The sequence below is a fragment of the Taeniopygia guttata genome, chromosome 3, assembly GCF_048771995.1.
Source record: "Taeniopygia guttata chromosome 3, bTaeGut7.mat, whole genome shotgun sequence".
In the NCBI taxonomy this organism is placed as follows: domain Eukaryota; kingdom Metazoa; phylum Chordata; class Aves; order Passeriformes; family Estrildidae; genus Taeniopygia; species Taeniopygia guttata.
This window is the reverse complement of record NC_133027.1, coordinates 66,176,496-66,199,544: the sequence shown is the minus strand read 5'-3', so window position 1 is coordinate 66,199,544 and position 23,049 is coordinate 66,176,496. Positions and strand designations below refer to the sequence as shown.

Here is a 23,049-nt window from a genome sequence, read left to right as displayed (position 1 = left end):
ACACCATCGGGGAAAAAAAACCCACCAACCAAATGAACAAAAAATTGACCCACAATGCAATTATAATTTGTATTACAATTGTTGATATAGGGAGAAAAGGGTGTTGTCCAAAAGCACAAGGACCTTGCTGGGAAGTGGTTATGTAGGAGAAACAGCAAATGAGGAATGGTAACCAGAGCACAGTGGAAGGCAAGAGCAATCAACAAGAGCCAACAGCACCAAGGGAAGGGAGACACATACTTAGCCTGTGGGTTGTGGTGCGTGTTTTGACCTCAAAAGAGGGAACCATTTGAAGAAAGAGTGCAGTTGAGTGGTACAAAAGACATTTTGAGCTTACCAAGTGTCTTAGGTTAATATTTGATTGACTTGTTGGGTGTCATTCGCTATTACATGAGAGCACTGCCTCTGTGCACTCTGCCTGTAAAGGGAGAGATTGTACCCAGGCTTAGGGACACTGCAGTGGCAAGAAGGTATTGAAGAGGAGAAACTTGGAATGAAATGACCATGAAAAAAAACCCACAATGCTTAACTAGATGCAAAGAGATATGAACAACATACGTAGCTCTGGGATACAGAGATGTGGCAGTAACCTACAATTTGCAATACTGGCACACCAGAACAAAGATGAAGACCAAAGCTATGCTTTGATAAATTGCACCTTGTCTCTGGATTTACAGCATTTTAGAATAGAATAAACTGCATTATAATACAACATAATTTTGGAATGATCTTTACCCTAAAATCTGCAAAGAAAATATTTATTTCTTTTGAAAAGAAATAAAGCTCATGCTCTAAGTAAAACCCTCTTCAAGGAAAAAAAAAAAATCTTTTACACAGAAAAGAACAGCTGCACAATACCTATGTAAAGACATCAAAGAAGTTGTTACCATAAGTACTTTGGGAATAATTCACCTTTGAGAATAATAATATTGATGGATGAATGGGAATTCACTACAATCCAGTGACAAAGGGACTGTGAAAAATCTAGAAGTCAAGCTGCACCGAAAGACCAGCATTTAATATTACAGATTCTCTCATAGGTTGAGGTTTCCTATCATACGGCTTAAAGGTTCTTGGCAACCAAACCTCAGGAATGAAAGCTGCAAGAGTTATAAATGAAAATTAAGGGAGCACCCAGAGGTGGAATACCTTACATAAGGTAAGGCAATACTGAGCTTTATTGAAAGGGGACAGAAAATTACAGACCTATTGGATAAAGCCTCCAAATACAAGAAGACACTATACCCAGAAACTGGACTAAGGCAGAGTTCCATATATGCAAAGCTGCAATCCACCATTTTGATGCAACATCATGCAGTGGCATCATTCTTTATCTATTGTCAGAGTCAAAACCTACCAATTCTGCATAAAAGAGTAGAATGTTGTAAGACCTGAGCAGGTCTACAGAAGATTATTAGCCCATTAAAAAGATCAGTCACTTGACAAAGAACATGTAGAAAGATGTTATTGTAAGAGCTGAAAATCTTACATAACTCTTTGGCTTTCCTTACATGTATTGACACAGCAGATCCAATGAGTGCTTCTTGCTCTAACAGAGGAAATAAGAAAAGTGGCTGCAGCAATAAATGCACTGAATATAGCACTTGGGGATAGGTTCAGGGGTGGTTATGGGGGTGCTGGGTTAACAAGTGGATTACATAATCCTGAAAGTCTCTTCCAAGCTTGATGATTCAGTGATTAGAAGAAGGGGACTGTCTTCATCTGGCCAGCTAAAACAAGGCAGCTTTACTCAGAGAACAACTAGTTATTTGGGGATGGGAAAAAGATTCCAGAATGACTGGGGTGATACAAATATCCCAACAGAACTGAAACCCAAAACAGGTTTGAAGACCATTTGTCAGTGACAGTGTTATTGTGCAAGGATATCTACTACATATTGTATTTGAAAAATATTAATTCATTGCAAGACTGCTTTAGTTTTCAAACACTTTGGAAGTGCTAGTAAATCTTGCACTAAAAAGACATTTACTAGGGAAATAGAGCAAAAAATGTGCTTTTATAAGCTATAAACCATTCAGCATATATTAATTTAAGAGAAGTACATCTTGTATAACTTTTGTTTTCCATCACAAAATCCCAAGTTATTAATGAGCAACACATTCTTTTTTTTCAAGCAGAGATCACATTCTTCAAGATACAAGTTCCATAGCATAAAATTGTAAATATCAAAGAAAGTGTCTTAACAGTAAGATTTTTCTTCTATTAATCTGGAATTCATTTAATCAGCATGTCATTACACAAACCAGCAGACAGGATTCCTTTTTGCTGTGAAAAAATTTTACACAGTAGTCATTGCTCTCTTGTTCCTACTTAATATAAAATCTTCTCAATCATCAGTTTGATCAGTGTCTTCCCACCCCTTTTTTTAACGGTACTTATTACATTATCTTCACTTCAGCAGCTACTCAGAGAGTAAGAACAGCCTATATTCACTGGACCATCTGTTTACCAGAGAGGACAGATACTAACTGACCTTGCAGTCAAGGAAAAAAAAAAGCCTTCTTCTGCAGTGAAAAGAAAAAAGCAACTTGATTTTAATATACATTTTCTGTCAAAAATAAAGCACTGAAAGCTCCAAAAGCTTTTCTGTGTCTCTAGCAAAGACTGAGTGCCATAGAAGGAAAACTTTCAGGCCTAAATTTTCAGCGTATAATTTCCTTGCATGCTTACATATATAGATAACATCAGTGAAGAAAATTCTTCTTGCTTAAGAATTTATTTTAGACCTCTAAAACTATTTGGCTGTAGCAGTTCTCATTTCAATCAACCGACTAATCCTTATTATGTAGCCTAGTGATCTCTTTACATCTTGCCAAAATTACATTAATTTCCTCTAATTTCTGTAAAATTCTTAACCAAATATACTGGAACTGGAGATGATTTCATGTTGCCTCCTTCTCACATGATGTCAAACACTGTCTCTTCCTTGGTTCAATCAATCTTTGCAGTAAAAACTAAGGATGACACAGCACTGTGCTCATGAGGAAAACTTTCAGAGCATTAGAGTAGGCACAATGGCCCATTATCAAACTCCTACACAGAATATCCAAAAGCAGGGCTATCATTGCATCATGAAGTCTTTAGCATTGCTGCAGAGAAAGCATTGTCTGAATTTCTAACAACCTTGACAGAAAACTTAGTCCTGATGTGATGGGGAGAGGAAGTGTAAGAATAAGCAGCACTTAGTTAAATGTAAATATGCTTCCCACCCATAGAGAACACCCTGAATTTCAGGTAAAACTGGGGCACAACAGAGCCTACAGGTCAAGAATGAATATGACTAGGTTTATATCCCAAGGTCCTCATGAATAAAAAACCCCCAATCAATCAACCAATAATAAAATTAACCATTTTGAACTCAGGCCAGCCTGTTTCCATTAACATCTTCTAAGTTTGCACTTCACAACACTCAGCAAGTGGAAACAATTTCTTTGAACTTTACTAATATGGCTCTGAGCAGACAACCATGCAGACCCTACAGGAAGAATTTCAAAGTTTTACCAAAGTGGACTAAACTTGTAGGTGACCAAAAGATCAAATTGAAAATGAGAGAGAGAAGTATTTTGTGATTCTCTCATGGGTAAATGCACATTTCTCTTATCATAGGAAGAAACTCTTAAAAGTCATGAGTGAATGAGCTCCAACTAAAACAAATGCAGTAATGCTGAAAATAGCATAATTGGTTTCTGGATATGATTCCACTGACTTCCAGTGAGCTACATCCTCTTAATTCTCCTAAGCACTTCTAATTTACAGTCAAGATTTCATAGTCAGTCCAACTGCACAGCAGTGGAAAAAAAGGAATCCCAGTAGTATGTGATAGCTAGAGAACAAACACAAGTGATTGGGAATAGAAATGCTGCCTGGCATATACCTGTTATATGTTAGAAAATAATAAATTGCCTATTTTCAGTGAGATCTTCCTTGCAAAAGGAAAAATTATGGCCGAGAAATTTACCTAAATGTCAGTGGTGGTTAGCAAAAAAGTTTAGCTTTTATTTATGAAACAGGTAAAGATATTATCCCGCAACAAGTTTAAATAAAGTATCTGCATACAATTCATTGATACTTAGTAAAATACTTCTTTTATTACACAGATGTGATTTATGGGGCTTTCTATTCAATTAATAGGAGATAACAGTTGGTAAGTACTTATTTTTAGATGCTGTGTTTATCACAACCACCTTTGCTACCAAATAGCAGCTTTCAAAGCTAGGAATCAAATTTTCTTAAGAAAATTAAATTCCTACAGTAGTTAGACAACACTGCCAGAACCATTCACTATTACAATGAGAATCAGTGTAGTGGCCTGTGATGACCTGCTAGGATGTTCCACTGCTTCAGTGAAAATATAAGGACAGAATTTCAGCAAAGCTTTAACATTAGTTCATAGAACCCTAGGGACACAAAATATGAAATCCGCTTTCCTCTGTCTTTCCAATGGCCTGTAACCTTACAGTACATGGAATTAAGAAGCCAGCTGTAACTATGCCATAGAGAACTCTAATTAACTAATTAACACTTTTAGAGCAAAGTTTTCTTTTATACTATGGAGAAGTGACAAAATGTGCTAAAAACATAAGAATTTTCAATTTCTTTAACCTGTCCATCCATTAAATTCAGCAGCTGGACTACTGGCTTATAAATCAGCTCCATTCAGATGCTGAGGCAGCTCAAATACAGGCAGATTGCAAAGCTTGCTTTTTTGTGATGGGGCCTCTCTACAGAAACATGGCAAAACAAAAGCAGAAAAAAGACAGATGGGAGATATAATTGACTAAGAAAGTAGTTTCCTGGAAAATAGAGAACTCTGACTGTGCCAGTTACTCTCTGGTACAGTAGAAGGCCAACACAAGAAGCATAAGGTGAAGATGGAAAAAGAAGAAACCAAGGCTTACTCATAACCTGAAACTACAATATTGTCATATATTTGAAATTAACAAGACCATTACAGAAAATAATGGCTTATCATAAGGCATGCTGTAACAAATGTTCTCTTTGGATGGAACAGTAAGTCCTTCAAACAGGTCTCAGTCAAACAAGTTCAAAACTGATTCTGATCAGTTTTCTCCTAAATCTGTCTCATTCTTTGCCCTTGCAACAATGCCCTCCCTGGCATGAAAAGACCTGTAGTGAAGGAGAAAATGATCAAAAATATTGATTAAAAAAATTAGATTTAGAGGTTGAAGAAAATAGAAAACAATTTCACAACCTTTATCATTTTCAGATTAGCTAACCATTTCCCCAAAACGACCCCTTCCCTTATACAAGGTAAGAAAAAACTTCAAGAAACTGTGATTTCCAACTAATGCAAGTTTGAGTTAGTAAAATAGTTTTGCTATTTCTATTATAGAACCAGCCAAAGCAATGTTCAAAACTGTGCAGTGTTCACTATTTGTCAATAGTTTAGAATCCATAACTCTGCATTTATCAACATGAAGTGGACTTTATTGAAGTTAACAAGTTAACTTTAATCAACTACAGAGAACACCAGTGACCAAGGGCCTGACAGAAAATAAAAAAAATTAACATCTTAAAAGCAAACTAAAGCTCACGCCCTTCACTGATAACAGTTAACCTGAAGAAAAACTGTGCGTGTCTGGCTGTCTTCTAGTTCAGAGATTAAGCTTTCTGGAGACTGGTGGCATCAGTTGTCAGAAAAAATTTACTAGACTCACTCTAAGGTGAAAATTAACAGCTTATTATATATATATATGAGCTCAGACAGAATGATTTAAAGTCAGCTTTTGGCCTGAAGGTCTATTAATCTACAGAAAGTGCGGGCTTGTTCTGCACAGGGTGTGAGTACCCACTGCCAGCAGCGGGAGCTTCACAGGGGTCTCTGGGAGAAGAGACTGGGGCTGCCCAGTGCCAGGGACAGCAGACTCCAGACAAGTCACCATAGGGCACACCTGAGACCCTCAGCCACACCGGTGGCACCTCAGGGAAAGTGCATTTAAGAAACAGAAAACACCAGAGAGGAAGAGGGAACCAATAGGAGAAACAGCAGAGGAAACACCAAAGTCAGAGGAGGAGGAGCAACCCCATGGTAAGGCAGATTTTCCCCATGGAGACAGAGGAAAGCCATGAGAGAAAAGAAGCAGGAGAAAGGCTAACCATGAGTCACCACCTTGCCACCCTCTCATGCCACTTGTTGCCTCTCTGAGCATAACTGGCATCACAAGAAGGCAGGAAAGAGACACGAATGAGGGAGTCAAGCCGAGTCTGTGAAAGGTGGGAGGAAAGCTGTGGTTTTAATGTTTGTGAGGACTTTTTCCCCACTACAGACCAGCTTAGTATTTAATTATTTGTTTTAAATGGCAATAAATAGTTTGTTTTCCCCAAACTAAACCTGTTTGATCCACAACAGTAATTTGTATGGGATCTGCATCTGTGACTCATCTGATCCCCATCCTGACCCATGAGCTCACTCACGTTCTTCCCACCTCCTGCCTCCTTTCCACTGCAGTGCAAGGCATAAGCGGATGGGTGGGAGTTTGGCTGGTAGTCAAGACTAACCCATCACATGCTCAAAAAAGAAAGTCCATGGAAGTACTGAGTGTGAAGAAGAAAGAGGAAAAGAAGTTCAGTGCACATGTATGAGGCTTCCCAGTCTGAACATATGACTGGTTTTCAAATACAATGACTAGACCAGAGACATGCACACATCACTTGCAGGCCATGGCTGTCATTGCAATGCAGTTTACCATGGTCATCAAATTCCCTGTTATACTGTTTTCACTGCCATTGGTATTACACAAAAAAACCCCAATTTTCATCATAACAGACTGGATAGCAAGAATTTATGATGCATCTGAAGTTTACTCTTGCAGTTTGCATCCCATCAATCAACACTGACTAGATCACTGACATCAAATCCTGTTAGAAAATGAACATTTTGCATTTATAAGGTTTGATGTACTGGCATCAGTTGCACTGAGAGGTTCTATGTTTTTTGAAAAGAGAACCTGCAATTTCAAGCTTCTGTATGAAAGAAGGAACAAATATACAAAGAGCATCCTTCCTTTTCAACTGCAAGGTTGCTTTTGATTTAGACCAACTAAAACAGTAAATGCCATAAAGCAAATAGGTTTGAGAGTAAAGAGAAACTGAATATTTTAAGGAGTCAGGAGCTCAAAACAGAAGTAAAGCTAAGGTACCAGCAGCACTAATCAATGAGATAAATGGTTCATTTGCTTTAATCACCAGATATTCAAATTCTGTGATAAAAGTTGAACTAGGGAATATGTAACCACTTAAAAATTTGTACAGCAATAACACAAAGTATGGATGCAGGAGATTAGTTGTTTCCACTGAACAAATTTAAGAAGTTTGCAATGGAGATGTATAAGATGACGTGTAGAAGTAAAAAACTAACTCCTGATAAAAGCAGATCTACTGTAATTTTGTAAATTGTACAGCACACTAAATTGTTAACACCTTATAGCAACTGATAGTTCTGCAAAAGCAGATTATTACATTTTCTGAGAACAGTTCTTGTGTAACTAAAAGCAAGGCTTCATAATGCTATAGTTTATATCACAGATATAACTTACAGAGATAATTTACTATTTTTTATTTGTGGAGGAGTGGAGAAAAATTATTAACTTTTTTAGGTCTCTGACAGAGTAATATCTCAACAAATACTATGCAAAACCAGTTTCCAGAATAGCTGTGGTTCCATTCCTTAGCAATGATTCACTTAATATTCAAATCTCCAGGATTCTGTACTGACTGCCTTCCTAAAGCTGATATATTTTACTTCTAATGAGATACACAACTAAATATGCTTATTTCTATTTGTGGAGAAAAACTTTGCAGTAGACATATGGATGTTTGAATGGGAATCCTTGAAGTACTATTCTGACTACATTTAAGGTGTGTATATTATTGTGTTAAGAAAAAAGAACAGAACTATCATTAGTATTTTAAACCAAAAATTAGAAAAGGCAGAAGAGATTATTCTACTTCTTCCATTAAAACGTAAGTACTTACAAAAAAGAGAAGTAACCCTTGAGTCTAGAACATTGAAATAAAAACCATCATGATTCCATTTAGAAAATTCTGAGGTCTGAGCAAGTAACTGGGATATAAAATATGTACTAGAGAAATGCAAGTCCTTTCTCTCTTTTTTTGACCCTCCCCAGCAGTGAGTATTTTCTGACCTGTTTTTGAGTGCAAGCTCCTCCTTGGTTCCTCAGGCCCCTCAATTGGCTGGTTGGCAAGGAAAACTCGTGCCTGGTCCACAGCGTTGAGAACGGTTTGCTCTTTATCCTTCAGTTCACGCCTCAGGGCCTTTTGGGAAGGGAGAGAAGAATGCATTTGTAACTTGACTTTGTGAACAATATCGTTTTCTCTGTTTTCATCTCTCCAACCAGACCTGCCTAGTGAGTGAGTAAAAGCCAACATTAATCAGACTGCAAGATAAAAATGCAAATTTTACAAAACAGAAGGAGCAAGAAATTGAGGGTGGAAGGCTAATTTTTAGGAAACTGACTTGAAGAAAGGAATACAAGAAAGGTGATGATGCTAAGTTTAAAAAAAGCCTAATAAACTGAAACTACCACATTAAAATTCCATTAGAAAGTAAATGTAATGGTTTATTGCTTTCAACAGGATTGCTAATATATAGTAGATTGCTATATCAGACTTTACCTTTTTGATAGCTGGAATAACAGCAAATTGCATCTACTGAGACTTCAGAAAATTATTTCACAAATGCTAAGATGAATTGCAAAAATTGTTAACATTCCTCAGAAAATGAAACATCTTATTTCTGTCTGCTATTTACTAATATTTTTAAAATTTAGAAAACATGCATCAGAAATGTTATTGTGGTAACACATTCTGAAAAAGCCATCTTTTAAATTACTCAAAAAAATATTTTGATCTTTATTATGCAAAAACCCTTTGAAACTTATACACAAGAAAAAAAAAAGTCAATTTTTATGTAAGATTTTTCCATGGTGATGGAAATAAATTTCAGGATATTTTTCTCTCCAGCACTTATGACTTAATTAAAGGGTTAAGTGTTACCAATCTTTTTTAAAAAAAGGTTATAGGTAGTCAGCTGTTACGTTTCTTAAGAAGCATTTCCTTCCAGCTTAAAGCATAAATCTGTCCCACCTAGAAGGAAACTGCTGTTTTATTTGTATTATTTTCTACACACAAAACCACAAAAGAAGATAATTTAAACATTATTAGAATCCTAATTTTATTTTTTACAATATAAGTCAAGGTTTATTTTGCTGCCACAATTTGCTAAGGCCCCATTCCAGATCAAAAAAAAGCAGTTAGTGCTGATAACATTATATAATAAAATGAGTGTTCTACTACAGACAGTTTGAAAAACAGATACCATAGAAACATCACAAATGATGTCTTATCATTTTCATGAGTTAGTCTCTTGATGCCACAGTCACATAAAACACCCTCAACTTGACTTTAGCTTAGCAGGAGGCATGATGTCATTTTTCTTCCCTCCTCCCCTACTGCATTCTTTTATCTTCCTCATCTTTCCAAATCCTTCCATTCTACTACTTTAAATAAAATAAACATGTAAATAAATAAATAAATAACCCAACAAAAATTAAGCACTGAAAACACAATAACCTCCATGACATTTAGGAACCTGCATTATACAGTCCAACTTTCAGTAAGCATTAACTGTTGTATTTATACAAACACTCCTCAGAACACTGTTCTCTGTATACTTCTGAATAGCAATAATATTCTTTGTAGGATTTAGTACATACTACATGTACTAAGTAATGAAAATTGTCATTTAAAAAACTTCTTTATTAAAAAAATATAAATACAGAAATGGAAGTATTGTAAAAGCAACATTCCTGAAGAATCTCTTCAGTTCTTCGCAGTATGTATCAATATTTTAATTTCACATTACACACACTAGAATAAGACACTTTGAATCATCCACAGTTTATAAATCATTAAAGCATTCTCTACACAGGAATTTGTTTCAAGAAAGAAACAAGGAAGTATTTATAGCTCAAAAAATTCCCCATTTAAAAAAGACTTTTGGTTAATAGAACCTGTGTGGATGCATCAGTAACATATAAGGTATTTTAATTTCAAAAACTTTGTCAGAAACAGAGGGCTAACTAATACACTTTGAAGTAGGGAATATTTCTAGAATTACTTTTCTCCCCTCCATATAATTTCCAAAATATTTCCAAAGCATACAAGAAAAGGGAGGCTATGTCACATTTTGAGTATGCTAATAAATTCCAGCAGTTAGAAACAATCTAGAGATGGATCTCTTTTGTTCTGTCTCTCCTGTTTACCCTCACATAGTGTGTTCCATCAATTTCTCCTGACCCTCAATAAAACTTCAATCAAGTTTGACCTAAGAGACCTTGGATTTAATTCTCCAACATCCCTGCCATTTAAGTAGTTCAAATTGAAGTTGACAACACAAAGATTTTAAGAGTTTGGCCCATACAGCTCATCAGCTACAAGTCATCCATGGCAATCCTTATCAATAGTTTTGATAGAGAACTCTCTTAGCATGAAATAAACCATACACCGAATTATACTACTAAATTCATTTAGCAGTAGAGTGCCTTGAGCACACCCCAGACTTTCTAGATTATGTTTTGCTTTGGTATTTTCTTATACCACAGGTGTAAAAATGCACTCAGACTTGCATAATCTTTTCTTAGCAATACTCAATATATTTCTCTGTGTCTCTCTGCCACTAAACAAGAGCAATGAGACTACACAATGCAAGGATAACCAAGCACACCAATAATACTATCTCTTGTCCCAGCATACCTCTGCAATAGAATGAAAAAAGAAACCCACTAATAAATCTGATCTTGAGCTGAAATATCATCTGTCTTGAATGGACAAAATAAAGATTTCATTGGAAAAATCATATCTGGAGGAACACTACAGAGTAAAAGTAAGTCATAAAAAGCCCAGCAAGGAACATAAAACCTACAATACTGATTTTTCTGACTTTAAAGATTTTTATATAATAAGAAGTAAAATCATATATTGTAGTGGTTTATTTAGTTTTTCAAGAGATTCCCCTCCAGTGGCTATTTAGAATGGAAGTGCCTCCTTCAGCAGAAAAGGATATCACTTCATTCTCCTTTTGTCATTAAGAACTAAAACAGTTAAAAGCATCTGTTAGCATTGAGTGGAGCACAGGTTTTAGTGGAGGGTGAATTCCCCTCCTGTTACTGGCTATGTGTTTCAGGGAGAAAATTAAGCGAAAATTAATACTAGAGTTTTGGTATAGATTCAATAGGTGAAGGTATGGCAAAAATTAAAACCTTTAGAAGCATCTCAAAACTTCTCACTGAAAACTGCTCACTAATAAGCTAAACACATGGATGCAAGTATTTTTTGAGTTTTTTTAAGCATGCAGATGTGAATACAAAATGAAAAAGTGAACACTGAGCACAGAGATAACATTTATTTTGCCCACACTATGCTTTTTTTTAATGTTTATAAGGCACAATAATATTTTAAAGTTATATTGGTCATAAAAAAGGGGCTGTACACAACTTCGGCAATAATTCATACCACTGCATTTCATACAACAATTATAAATTGCAAAATTCCTGTATACTTTAGGTAACGGTTTAAAATTAAAGCTTCACTTCCCTCAGTAATCTGATAGGTGACAGACCATTAAATCCAGCTTCTATGGTTTACACAGTCCTGTTGCATTTGCAAATCCATTGTTACTTCCTACATCAACCAGGACGTGCAAGAGTCTTGGAAGAACCAACAATAATTTTAGACATTCTTGATTCTTATAAAAGAGGGGGGGGGAAATCCTGAAAACTTAAATCTGGCATGCTGATGCAGCGTCAACACAAACTGTTTTCATAAACAGTACTAAACAATACTAGCCAAAAATACTTTAAAAAAACCTGCTTTGAAAAAAGTCTTCCACTGGTATATGGACATGTGCTTACAAAACTACACTCTTGAAATATTTTATGCAGCCTGAAACAAAGCAATAACTACAATCAGCACTGCAGCATTCATTTTGCAGGTATGAGGTCTCAAGTTAGCCAACTATGGTGGAGTAACCCAAGACCCCACTAACACAATCCTCCTCTCAGGGAAGAAAACAGAAGTGCCTCCATGATTTTCAACCATGAGCCAGTGATTTAGTCTCCATTTTGATCTGTTCCTCTTTCAGTGACTGTGAAACATATGTTACTCCCTTTAGAACTCTGGAAATGCAGACAAATAGACCAGTTGCTCTGTTACATCAGGATAATCAAACACATTTGCCCTCTCTTCATTAAAGATGATCTGATTTCTAATATAAAACCCAACTCTTCTTGTAAGATTTTTACAGGAAGTTGCCTAAACTAGGGCATTACAAAATTTCTGTTGGAAATGCTTAGCAGCTGGAGTCTTTTCCACTCTTGAAAAATTTAAAAGCTACAAAACTTTTGCTATTGTGATTTTTACACTGTTTAGTGTATCCTGAAAGCACTTATTTCCTTCCTTCAGCTGCACCTTAAAATTGTTTTTTAAGCCTAGCAAGTGGACTTCCAAAATTACTCACTGTTAATTTGCAGTCTTTTTTTCTCTTTTGAATTGTACAGACTTGTACAGAATAATTCAAGGAGCAGAAATGCTTAATAGTTCCAACAGATGAAGGCAAAGCTAATTTCAAAGAAAACACATGGGATGTTTCCTAAAACCAGAACGTATTTAAATCAGGTCTCATTATGCACTCTTTCAAGGAAGTAAAGATGCATTTTATTGTAACTCATATCAGTTCAGCACACTGTAGCCTTACGTGCCAATCAGAAGCTCCTGTAGCATTTAATTACTTATTCATCTTTATTCTGCACCCGGCGCTCGAAAAGCTCCTGTTACTTTCATACACCAAAATGAAATGGAAAAAAATAATCCATGGCATTTAGGATGGGAAGAATAAGCAGGATGATTAAGAAAACAGAGTGAGATGAGGAATTGTTTATAAAGATCATACAGATAAAGGTTGTGACTGAGTCTCTGCCAGCTGTCTCTACAGAATGAACTAGAAAGAAAATAAGCATAGCATGTTTAAAAGCTGTTCCGTCCTGTCAGATACTATTTAATGGAACACATACACATAAAACTTTCAAAGTGCTTTGGTCTCTGTACACATCTCTATGTAAAAGTCAATTTTATGTGTCTGCCCCATCTGATAAGGAAAATAGTCAAATAAAGAGCAATATTTAACTTGAGACCGTGCAACCCACCATGCATTTACCTTTTACTACTTCATACAAAATCTATGTAGCAAGAGAAATATTGAAGGAGAAAAATGGTGTCTAATATACATACCTAAAGATACAAAGTCACATGTAGCACATGAGACTTTAAATATGAGACTGTATCCTACATGTTCTGATAAATCAGTGACAAACAGTGACCAACACCAGAATAGGGGAAGAAAAGGAAATATGAGTGGGGGGAGTGAAGAAAAAAAAAAAGAGGATGCTGTTTGCCTTCATAACTCAGATATATTGAGTATTTTATATTTATTTTTTGATAGAGGAATCTAAATAGACATCTCAAAAAGGGCCAAAGAGAAGTGCTAAAGGCTGCATTTTCCTAAATTGTCTCTCAGTTTACCATTTGCCACTTGCTCTCTCTTTTGCTGTAGTGTCAATAAAGAGTGTGCAAATAGGGTGTCAGCTACAAGGGTACAACGTGAGTGTAGACCTGGAAGTCACATCTACAGCATATTCCTATTCTTTGCCTGCATGCACAAGGAAACTTAACTGAGAGGAATTTAAAAGTATACATATGGGCAAAAGAGAATTAGACTATGCATGCTGGTGATCTTTTACCGGAGACAAATAAATGTTAGCTTACTTAATACTTTCCCTTTGATTTATCAAAATAAATGCTTCAGGGCAGAAATACTTTTTCACTGAGGCTGTCTTGTCTCTTGATAATTTCCCTTCACTCTCTGGAGGAGTGCAAGTGCTCATGGCTACTTACTGAAAACAACATCCACTTCCAAATATGCATTAATAGACAATCATTACATAAAAGAAGCATCTAAAACATCACTCAAACAAAGTACCTTGCCGTAGTGCAGCCAAAGAGATAGAGGGAGGAAGTATGCTGTATCACTGCTGCTCAGGCTTAGAGAAAGGAAACACAGAGCTGTCACTGACATTGTAAAAACTGATAACCAATAAACTGACAATCTCAAATTGCATCTGTACATTCCTGTGAGACACCTTACTATAAAGAAGGGTAACTGACTTTCTTCTGAACTTGTTACAGTTCAAAAACAGTAAGGGTATTTCCTCCATTTTCATCTAACAGCATTTTGAAATCAGGAGATGTTTTGAAGCCTGTTTGGAAAAGCCACACTCAAAATAACCTCGTGAAGACTTTGAAAGGCCTCCTTTGTGCACTAGAAAAGAATCAAGTACTACAGCACAAAGGCAGAAGTAAGCTTCATTGTCACACAGATTGCATCAAAAAAGACATTAAAAAGCTATTCTTAAATTAAAGATCACAGGGCTATACTTTTTCTTAAAAATTAAACTCCTTTTTTTTTACACAGGTAATTTTCCAAGAAAGAACTTAAGCAAGTTCTGAAGCAAGAACTGCAAGTCCTGTTTTCCCTAGAGATGCTACAGGATCTAAATCTAAACATGAAGGGAGAGCCCTCTTAATTGAGCAAAGGTTACAAAAAATGAGGCATAATGATGTTCATTAATATGTCTTCTAGCACCAATCATCTTATGTAACTTCATTTCTTATTTCCTAGTCCACTGAAATGAGACTTTATTTGTGTTTCTAGGTCAATGATAACCAAGACTTGGTTGCCCAGAGAAGTTTGGAAGCTCAACAAAGCATAGTCTTTAGGGACTGGAAAACGTGGAATGCCTAAAGGCATTTCTTTCTTTTTCTTAAAATTTATTTATTTTTGTTGGGGTGGGATGTGGTTTAAATATGGTTAGGAACTATGCTGGGGGGGAAAAACCCCACACCATGCATCCTTGAGCTAATGCCAATGACATTATTGTAAAAAAGCTTTTATAGAAATATATAATTATTTTCCTAACAAAAGTGAAAAGACAGGTTTCTGTGTGCTAATGTAATTCTCTACTGAATCAACTACTGAAATCCCCAGAAGTATTACTACTCTGGCCAGTGGAACCCTTTTGTGATGGGGTTGCTACACAGTGCATATCCACTGAACTTGCTTTGTTGGCTCTTTTTCTCTTCTTCAGGAAAGCAATTTTTCTATTCAATCCTTACTTTGCATTTCTCTGTACCATGAGTATTACAAAAGTATCATACAAACAACAGGACAAAATCTGATAGAACATGCCTATTTTGCTCATCCAGCAAGTTTCTAATATAAGTGAGCATATTTGGGTTTAAATCCACTGTAATATGACAGCTAAAAAAGGGTATGAGAATCATTATATTTGATGGCCTGCATAAACTACACAAAAGCAATAGATTAAAACAGGCTTGGTTTACAATGCTATGCATAGGAAAAAATGTTTTTAGTGGAGCTTTTAGGAAAAAAAAAAATCTGTTTAATATAGCTAAGCAGGATTTAATACAAGAATTCATACAAAATGTACTCCAGAGACAGTAAAAACACCTGAATCAGTGTGGAGACTGAAAGAAGAATAGAGAGAGAAGCTGTTGCAACTTTCTACTCTTCATGTAGTAGAGAAAAAGTATTTACTTTTACACAACAGCAATCATCACCCTGCTAGCAGTGGAACCAATTTTCAAATGCCAAACTGCCAGTAAAAACACATTCAGTTTCACATCAAAAGGACTACAGTGTGCTTTTGGTGAAGGAAAATTAATCCTACCAAACCCTACTATGGAAGCATGACAGCTATCTGATATCAACAACCTTGGAAGACTTGACCTCTTTTTAATTTTGTTTTTATTTCTTTTACAGTAAACCAATAGTGTCATTAGAGGCATTTTCATACATCTGTGATTGACAGAATGCAGGAAGAGAACTAACCCTCTACTTGCTCTATTTTTCTTTTGCCTGTCTCCCCAGACCCTGCTCCTGGCTCCTGTCAGAAACAGGACAACTACTTTTATGTAATGTAGGTACAAACCAGAATCTTTAATCTAAAGTATACGACAACCAGTGTCCAGACACGGGGAACCGGCAGTAAGAAATCAGCAAAGATAAAATAACATTTTAAACTGTCTGCCAAAAAAACCCTGAAAAACCCCACAGGAAAAGATCACTGTACAATGCCAAGTAAAGCATTGCACTGAGTCTATTTCAAAGACATTTAAAAATATTATATCCTCTAAAAAGCAACCTTAAAGACAAGGCAATATACAATCAAAAAAAGGATCCTTCCACTTCAGATGAAACTGTTTTGTAAAGCTGTTTGCAGAACAGAAGTTATATTTCTTCCACACTCTTCAAAGCTGTACCTTCTTTGAAGAAGCAAAGTAAATTTGTGTCCTCAATGCTAACTCTAATTAGCTTCAAACTGTGTAACTGTGCACTGCACAGTGTATAACTGGGTAGCTTTGGATAACAGTCAATACTCAGTTACATAAAACCAAACAAATGAGTTTATGGTGGAAACACTGTCAGCATCAAACTCCATCTTTTCTTTATGGGTAGCAACTGGTACAACTTCTGCTTTTTATGACACAAAATTCTCACAGAAAAAGGGGGAGGGATAAAGAACACAAAGAAAAGCATTATTCTGTTTATGCATCCAAAACATGTACCGCCTCCAGCCTGACATAAGACACACAAAACATCTGCTGCATATTAAATGCTTTATTATTTACTTAATTGAGCAAGAGCCCTCAAATATTCTGTTAGCACTGCCTATTTTCCTGTGTCCTCAGCAGTAAGCATCTATCTCTTCAACATAAGAGAGACACATTCCTCTTTGTTTGCTGGCAACAGACTGGCTTGGGTTTGCTTAGGCCATGTGATTGCTGAGCACTGATGAACTGCCATTAGTTTCTTGCTTCAAACTGAAATGATGCCACCATTAACAAGTTGGGTGCTGCATTGTTGTTAAGAGTAGTTAAACTCTGGTCGCCTTTTGTTCATTTTGTGTGATTAAGATTCCTCTTCATTTCTTCAAAAGAACACGAATGGGACAAGTCAAACATGTTTGGCATCATAAGCTACCTCACAGTTAAATGGTACCTACCATATTAATGCAGAGGTCTTGAGAAAAACTTTTAGTAATTACAGTTCAAACTCAATGTACTTAAAAGAAACTTTGTGATATGCAGAACTATGAATATTAATTCAATATACAAATTTAATTCAATATACAAAATATACACTTTGTGAGCATGCCCACACCTCCTGAGAGGTTTCCTCTACATCAGTCTCCTTAGCACAAGAATACATCAGCATCCCTGACAATGAATTGTGATCACCAAGAAAAAGATGTACTATATAGCATCATCTATAAATTATAAATAATCAGATCACTGCAAAAAGTCTCAAGGGAGCCTCTCCTGTATGAAAATTGTGTAGGGGAATGAATACTCCCTTTACGGGAGGAGGAAGCACAGGCAACAGAGCCCAGCTGAATATTGAAGAAGAAAAAAAATGCTAGGGACCAGTTGCAATTTGAGGCTAACTCTAGTGTTCCTGTTCTGTATGCATGCATGCATACATGAGAGAGGACAGCTACTGGAAATCCTTTCAGAAGCAGAAACCCTGTCAACGTTAATTACTTCTCTTTCTTAGAAACAGTCACTTTGGTTTCTCTTTGGAAGAAAATGGTCCAAATAGACAGCTGAAAAATCACCAAACAGCCAAACTGTCTTCTTCACCACAGTCTACTTCAATCTCCCTAGTAGCTTTTTGCTCTCAACTCTTCCACTATGGCTTCCCATTTTCAAAACTATCTAAAATGACAGCGACTTTGTAAAGCTGTTACCACACAGTTTGTTACTATGACATGATAGATTATGCTGGATCTCTGCTTTGGGTCACTTCTCCAAAATTTCCTGTCTCTGGATTGTGTGCTAGTATATCAAACATCTGCTCAGTACAGAAAGATTACTGTAAAACCATTACTGGAAAAAATAAGTAGTGTTTGAAAGAGGAAATACTCTACTTCAGACAATTTTCCAGGCATTTATGAGAGAGTCATAAGGAAATAATACCCTAAGGGCAACATGACTTTCCCTTCTGCTTAAGTCACCTCCTTCAGCTCTTTCTAGTTGCCATCAGAAATTAGAGGAACATGAAAACACAGAACCTGGCACCTCTGCCATATCTGTAAGAGCCAACAGCATTTAAGAAGAAAAAAATGGCAAAAAAGGCAAGCCAAGTATAATATTTCATATATTCTATGGCACAGCAGCAATGCAGCAGGTATCACAACATAGTTGTGGTGGGGTGGGAATGTGCATTTGTTTCAAGTAGCAGAGAATCTTCCCTTGTTATGAGCCACATAGAACATAAATAACAAATAGATGTCTGCTGGAAGTTTAAATCCCTTTGCAAACAGGGGACACCCAAACTTGTTCCAACATGCAATAGTGCGTGTTGCTTTATTAGTTCCATTTATGCCTATGCAAACTGAACTTGCCCAACACAACAGCCTTGATCAGTCTTTGCATTTTCAAATAGATGCTCTAACAACATCTCAAAAGCAACAGGAAATCTAGCTGGACCTGAAAATTCAACTAATATGATAAGCAAAAAAATAAAATAAAACAAAAAAAAAAAAAAGGCAAAAAAAAAAAAACAAACCATGGCTGCTTTCAGACAATTTCACTAATGAGAAATTAAATTTAAAATACTGCTGGGCATTCAGAATGCGTATATTAATACAAAACACTGAGCAAACTCACTTGAAAATTGTCAGTGTTTTCAAATAGTGTTCCATCACCCAGTTACAGAGTTGTGCCCTCCTTCTTTCCAACTGAGTTTGCTCTTTGATTTTAACAACCTGCTTTGGGTTTTATTCAGTAGAAAAAGACTGAAATTAAAATAATCCAGGCAAAGTTCTTCAAAATAACCACAGACAATAATGATAAAACTTGGCCTTATTTTTACCCATGGTAAGTTCTTCTATTGTCTGTTCACATAAACCATATTCCTTGAGTAGAAATAATTCCATAAGAATGACTGCTAACCTGGAAAAAAGAAAAAAGGCCCTACTGAAACTGATTCCAAAAGTTGTCATAAGCCATTTTTTTGGATGACAACAAAGCAGCTTTCTGCCCATGAGAAAAGAGTCATCTAATATAACTGACAGCGATTAGGGGTCAATTAGAGAAAGATACCAGGACTTAAAAGAATACTTCTGTGAAGCAGGGCTATTTAACTCAGCTCTACAAATACTTTCCAACATAGGGTGCACACATCAGAGAGATCAGAAGACAGACTTATTACTCATGTTCTCTCACTTAATTTCCTTTCTCTGCTTTGCTTCTTCCTATGACAAGCTTTTTTATTTGTAGCTCTTCAGGCAAAGAATTGTAATATTTTATATATAGTAGAACCAGCATGTATTAAACAGGATTTCTTTTCCTTTAGAAACAGAATTTGAAACCACAAACAATTTCTCATTAAGGAAAAACAAAAACAAACCCATGAAATCCAACTGTTATTTTTAGTCCTCAATACTTAGAAACAAGTTCTATGCCATGGCAAAGTTATCTAGTAAAGGTATGGAGAAAAGTAAAAGCAATAAGTAAAATACTGAAGGTATAAACACTAACACTGAGAACACAGGGAATGTCTCAAAGCCAAAAAGTAGAATTGGTTTTAGTGACTGAATGCCAAAGAATACTTCAACATATCTGCATCCATTTCCCAGAAATGCAGATTGTCAACTTAAAGCCATTTAAATAAAGGTGAAAACATGCAAATGCAGCAAGACATCTATATACTGCTCTCTTTCCCCAGAAACCTTAGGGAAAAGAGTACACCATAAATACAGATTTTTTAAAAAGTAAAAGAATTTCACTTATTTGGTTTAGTTAATTTATACTATACTTAGCAACAGGGTGCACTAGCTTCAGTGCTTTTAACTCTGAAGTCATTGCCTTCTTAGAAATCCCTTCACATTCTTCTGCGAGTATAACCAAAATGCAGTAAGCACACTTACTTGCAGTATGTCAAGATTTTTTAGTCCATACACATCATCTTGGTACCCAAGCTGTTTTTCCAGAACAGCATTAATAATGTGATTTACATCTCACCAGTGTCTGTTTAGTTTTCTCTCTAGCAATAATAGTACCTTTGTTTTTACAACACCATGGGGGTTTTGTTTATTTGTTTGTTTTATATACTGTGCTGTGCTTACCACTAGCCACTCCTTCATAGATCTAGCATTACGATAATAACTTCTTCCTTCTCTTCTAGTGCTGCTGCACCAGCACCATGCAAAGCATAAGTAGGAAGAGACAGGTGAAAAAAGGGTTTGAAAAACTGCAGCCAAGCACCCATGCTTACTGAACTAAGAATCTTGTAGCAGCCAGAAATGTCAGAAGGCATTATCTGCATGATCATACAGAAGAACACAAGACCATCAGAAAATCATCCCAAATGAGGCTGACCTATTGAAAAGGAGTGATTTCAACCAAGTGCGACTGCTTTGTAGCAGTTTGTGTTTTAGTCAAAGCCTGGGGACTTGTTTCTGTATCAAGGACTGAGGCTCCTGAAAGCGTCCCTGCCTAGTGTGATGGCAGGTGCTGAACACAGCGCTGATGACAGCATCAAGTATTGCTCAATATCTCTCTGCCACAAAACTTGAGATTGAAAAATCACATGCACAGGATAAAATTAGCAGATACTGTTGGAATTTACTTAAAAATTACACCCTTCCCCTCCCTTGCATTTATTTGATGATAAAAATATTTTCACAATTAGTCTTCCCTCTCCTTTTAGTCTTTCCTCTCCTTTCAGGGCACCAAAATGCTACCCCGTCAGCATTTTGTTCTGTTGGAGGGTTTCTTCCCTGGCTTGAACCTTATCCCTTCAAGGTAGTGAATGCTTATATAAACTTCTAGCCTCTCTCTTCTGAGGCATATCCATCAGTCAAAAAGACCATGGAACCACAAAAGAGAAAATGTACCAATAGCTGTTATTTTAAGAATAGAAAGAAACAAGGAAGATTTCATATCAGATTGATTCCAAGGTAAATAAATACAGACTGTATAAAATCTAGAACAAGGTGAAAAGAAATTTTAGATGACATGCAGTAATATATAACAGAAAAATGATGTATTTGTTCCAGTAATTTCTTTAAAACTATCTCATTTACTATTCTCTCTTCTATTACTGCTAATATTAAATTCTTGCTGACCTGTTACACTGGCTTAATGAAAAATATACTAATAAAAGTAATGATTGGATTCAATCGTTCAAAGCTCTGTTGGTACTGAAAATTTTAATTTAGATCCAAGTAAATCGCAGACTTATAAAGTATGCATTTTTTAATGACTGTTTATAAAATAGTCCTTTCATTAATCACAATATTTTACTTTATATTTTAAAAATTCTTCAAGCATGTAAGTTGCAAAACAGCTGTTTCAAGAGAGAGGAAGTCTGCAGGTTTTTTAAAAATCTATTCTATTGACTATATTAGGACCTTTAGACTAAAAATTCCTTAATAACAGGATGCAAAAAATTCAGTCCGACTTCAAACAAAGGGGAAAATAAATGTATCAGAACATTTTAATGATTTATGGCTTTGGCTTTCTCTCTCTCAAGCTTCTAAATATTGTTTGCAAACACAAAATTGCTGACAACAGTATCTGACTAGGAAATATCATTGGCATATTGTTATACCATCAAACATTGGCATAGAGATTTTTTTCTCTAGATTTACACATTCATTTAACAAGAAAGCTCTAAAATCCATTATCCATATCACAAAATCCATTAATTACCATTAGCAGCAACTGTTAAGTTCTTTGAGAACATCCTTGAAATGTTCTCTCTCACCACAAGCTATGCAGTTCCTTTAAGGAACAGCCCCAGTGGCTAGAAGTTCAGAAGAACTATTCGGCTTCCCATAGCCCCTCAAAATCTGTCCTACAGAGAACCAGGTTATAGGTATGCCTTGTCAAGGCTGACCTAGAACAGAGGCTAGATGGAGTTAAAGAATAAAGTAGGTATTTATTAAAGGCCTCAATGGATACACCTTGGGCAGTACAAGAGCCCAGCCAGGGCTACACCCAAGATGAACCCAAAATGGTCACAAATTGGATGACCAGTCACAAGGTCTCTCACTTTTGTAAGTTCTGGTCTATTAGCATATTGGAGTTAATTGTCCAATTATAGCTTTAGCTTATGAAGTACCATCCTTCTTGTTTTTTTCTCTTCAGTCCACATTGTTTCTGCTCATGGGCCTGAAATTTGGATCAGTTGTTCTTGGTCCCCAGCTAGAGAAGGAATTGTTTTGTCTAGCTACTCTGTGAAGAGAGCTTACCACCCCTTAACATGAAGCTCAGAACTACACACAAAAGCAGTTCTGAATCTGAAAAGTATAAAAGCTAAAACCTGAGGTATCGCAGGGATAACCAACAGCAACCAACTAACGGCACAGTCATGTGTCAGTAATAGCTTGGCATCTCAGACTATCAAAAACTAAAGTTAATGCTGATCTTCATTCACTGCAGAACCAGAAAAGGCTGCTCATGTCACAGAAGTTACTGCATTTGTATTGTCTATTTAGCAGAGCAGGCTATGAAATTTGATATCCAGTTAATATATAGTGCTTGAAACCACTTTAAGACATGGTAGCTTCACTACTAGCACTGGCATAATGCTCCATTGTCATTAAGCAACGAGATAGAAAGGACCCTCAAGAAAACGTAGGTTTTGTACGGGATGCTTTTAAAGTATCCTCACACATTACAGGGGAATAAATTATAAGATGACCAACTAATCATGTAAAATAACTCATTAGCAGTAAAAGTGTGAGGACAACACAGCATTCCTTCCAGAAAGAGGTGCCCTAAAGAGCTACCCCAAAGCCAAGACATAAACCAAAAGGAACACAAATTTCACAACCAGCAGCCACT

At 36.2% G+C, this 23,049-nt stretch overlaps 1 protein-coding gene across 10 annotated transcripts in view; it reads right to left on the bottom strand.

Annotated features, from left to right (window-relative positions):
- UTRN (utrophin) overlaps window positions 1-23,049 on the bottom strand; it is a 523,567-nt gene that overhangs the window by 263,046 nt on the left and 237,472 nt on the right. For all 10 annotated transcript variants that reach the window (XM_030268143.4, XM_072927046.1, XM_072927038.1 and 7 more), the window contains one exon: window positions 8,187-8,316. In XM_030268143.4, coding sequence (XP_030124003.4) covers window positions 8,187-8,316 — 130 coding nt within the window. The remainder of the gene's footprint in view (window positions 1-8,186; window positions 8,317-23,049) is intronic.